At 43.4% G+C, this 2,500-nt stretch overlaps 1 protein-coding gene across 2 annotated transcripts in view; it reads left to right on the forward strand.

Annotated features, from left to right (window-relative positions):
• The window catches only part of cfap20 (cilia and flagella associated protein 20), a 6,915-nt gene that overhangs the window by 70 nt on the left and 4,345 nt on the right, over positions 1-2,500 (forward strand). For both annotated transcript variants that reach the window (XM_079829813.1, XM_079829814.1), the window contains exons 1-3: positions 1-311; positions 2,129-2,208; positions 2,300-2,411. The exon at positions 1-311 is cut by the window's left edge. In XM_079829813.1, the coding sequence (XP_079685939.1) occupies positions 228-311; positions 2,129-2,208; positions 2,300-2,411 (276 nt within the window). In that variant the 5' untranslated portion in view covers positions 1-227. The remainder of the gene's footprint in view (positions 312-2,128; positions 2,209-2,299; positions 2,412-2,500) is intronic.

Here is a 2,500-nt window from a genome sequence, read left to right on the forward strand (position 1 = left end):
CAAATAAACTCCGACAAACCTCGTCGGTGTCGCTGCTCGGGATTAATCGCTTCAGACGCGACATTTAACGCGTTATAAGTGCTTTAGTTCTCATAACTGATGTGTAAGTGTATTTAGTGTTTGTCAGGCGGAACCCGAGATCTGGAGCGCAGCGATCCAGCCGGACGCGTTCAGAGCAGAATAAACAGTGTATGGTGTGATTTTATCTGAATTAAAGCTGCAGGATTATGTTCAAAAACACGTTCCAGAGCGGATTCCTGTCCATCCTCTACAGCATCGGCAGCAAACCCCTGCAGATCTGGGACAAGAAGGTGAGCAGACGGGGGACATGATGCGAGACTGACTGAGCTAGCTCTGATGCTAATGGAGAGCTAACATACTAACATGACATTTAGGTTTTAATTTAGTTATCATTTGCATTTCATCTAAAAGTAGGTAAGGCAATTAGGACCTGGATAACATTACACACACTCTCGCAAAAAGTACTGTGGTATTACCATGGTAACACTGGGTTTTGAGCATGACATCATGATGGTGTTATGGCATCTTTTGAAGTGCAAGAGTAGCTTATAATAAATACCGCAGTATATGAATATAATACTCACTCTCTGGCATTTATATCTGCTTGTTGTGAATATATTTTGTCTGTCACACGCTCTCTCACACACAAACTGTCACACACACGCGCACTCAGACACACACACTGACAAACACTCAGACACACACACACACACACACTGACAAACTCACACACTGACACACACACACACACTGACAAACACACCGACACACACACACACACACACACACACACACACACGCGCACTCAGACACACACACTGACAAACACTCAGACACACACACACACACACACTGACAAACTCACACACTGACACACACACACACACTGACAAACACACCGACACACACACACACACACACACACACACACACACACACACACACACACACACACACACACACACACACACACACACACACACACACACACACACACACTGACAAACTCGGACACACACACACACACTGACAACTGACAAACTTGCACACTGACAAACTCAGACACACACACACTGACAAACTCACACACTGACAAACTCACACACTGACAAACTCGGACACAGACACACACACACTGACAAACTCGTACACACACACACACCACTCACACACTGACAAACTCGCACACTGACAAACTCACTCACAGACTCACACATCCTCAAATACACACATACACTGACAAACTCAGACACACACACGCAAACACACACACACACACACACTAATTCACACACTTACAAACAGACACACTCAGACACACACACACACACACACACACACTTACTCACAGACTCTTTCTCTCTCTCTCTCTCTCTCTCTCTCTCTCTCTCTCTCACACACACACACACACACACACACACACACACACACACACACACACACTCACTCACTGACACATTCTCAAATACACACATACACTCACACAGACACACACACATGTTGGTGCAACTACATTATGCGGACATTCTATAGACATAATGGTTTTTATACTGTACAAACTGTACATTCAATCCTCCTACACTACCCCTAAACCTACCCAACACACACACACACACACACACACACACACACACACACACACACACACACACACACACACTACCCCTAAACCTACCCATCACAGGAAACATTCTGCATTTTTACACTTTTAATAAAACATTGTTTAGTATGTTTTTAAAGCCATTTTTATTATGAGGACACAGGAAATGTCCTCATAAACCACATTAACGTTGTAATACCAGTGTCATTATACAAATGTGTGTCCTCATAAACCAGCACACACACTTACACACACTCACACTCACAACCTCTCATACACACACACACACACACACACACACACTCATATTTTAAAATTAAAGTTTTAGTTATTTTAGTACACCGTTAAACTAAATGATGTGAGAAATGTTTAATAATGTTTAATAGTTTATGTTATGTGTATGTATAGGCCATATATATTCTGCCTGAATAAAGTAAAACTGAATGACGGAGTGTGTCTGTAGATGTGAATTATGCTTTAACTCAATAACTGAACCTGTTCCTGCAGGTCAGAAACGGACACATCAAACGCGTCACAGACAATGACATCCAGTCTCTGGTGCTGGAGGTGGAGGGATCCAACGTCAGGTGAGTGTGTGTGACCGCCCGTCTGATCCTGATCACATGATCCTCACGATCCAGCCTGATCAATGTGTGTGTGTGTGTCTGATCTCCACAGCACCACCTACATCACGTGTCCCGCAGACCCGAAGAAGACCCTCGGCATCAAACTGCCCTTCCTCGTCATGATCATCAAGAATCTCAAGAAGTATTTCACGTTTGAAGTCCAGGTAGGGAATCAGCGTTTTTGAACGAATCTCTTGAATGAATGATTCAATGACTCACTCATAAAGACTTCACTTGTTTCATTACTGGATGA

Source organism: Gobio gobio, assembly GCF_949357685.1.
Source record: "Gobio gobio genome assembly, chromosome: 11".
Classification (NCBI taxonomy): Eukaryota; Metazoa; Chordata; class Actinopteri; order Cypriniformes; family Gobionidae; genus Gobio; species Gobio gobio.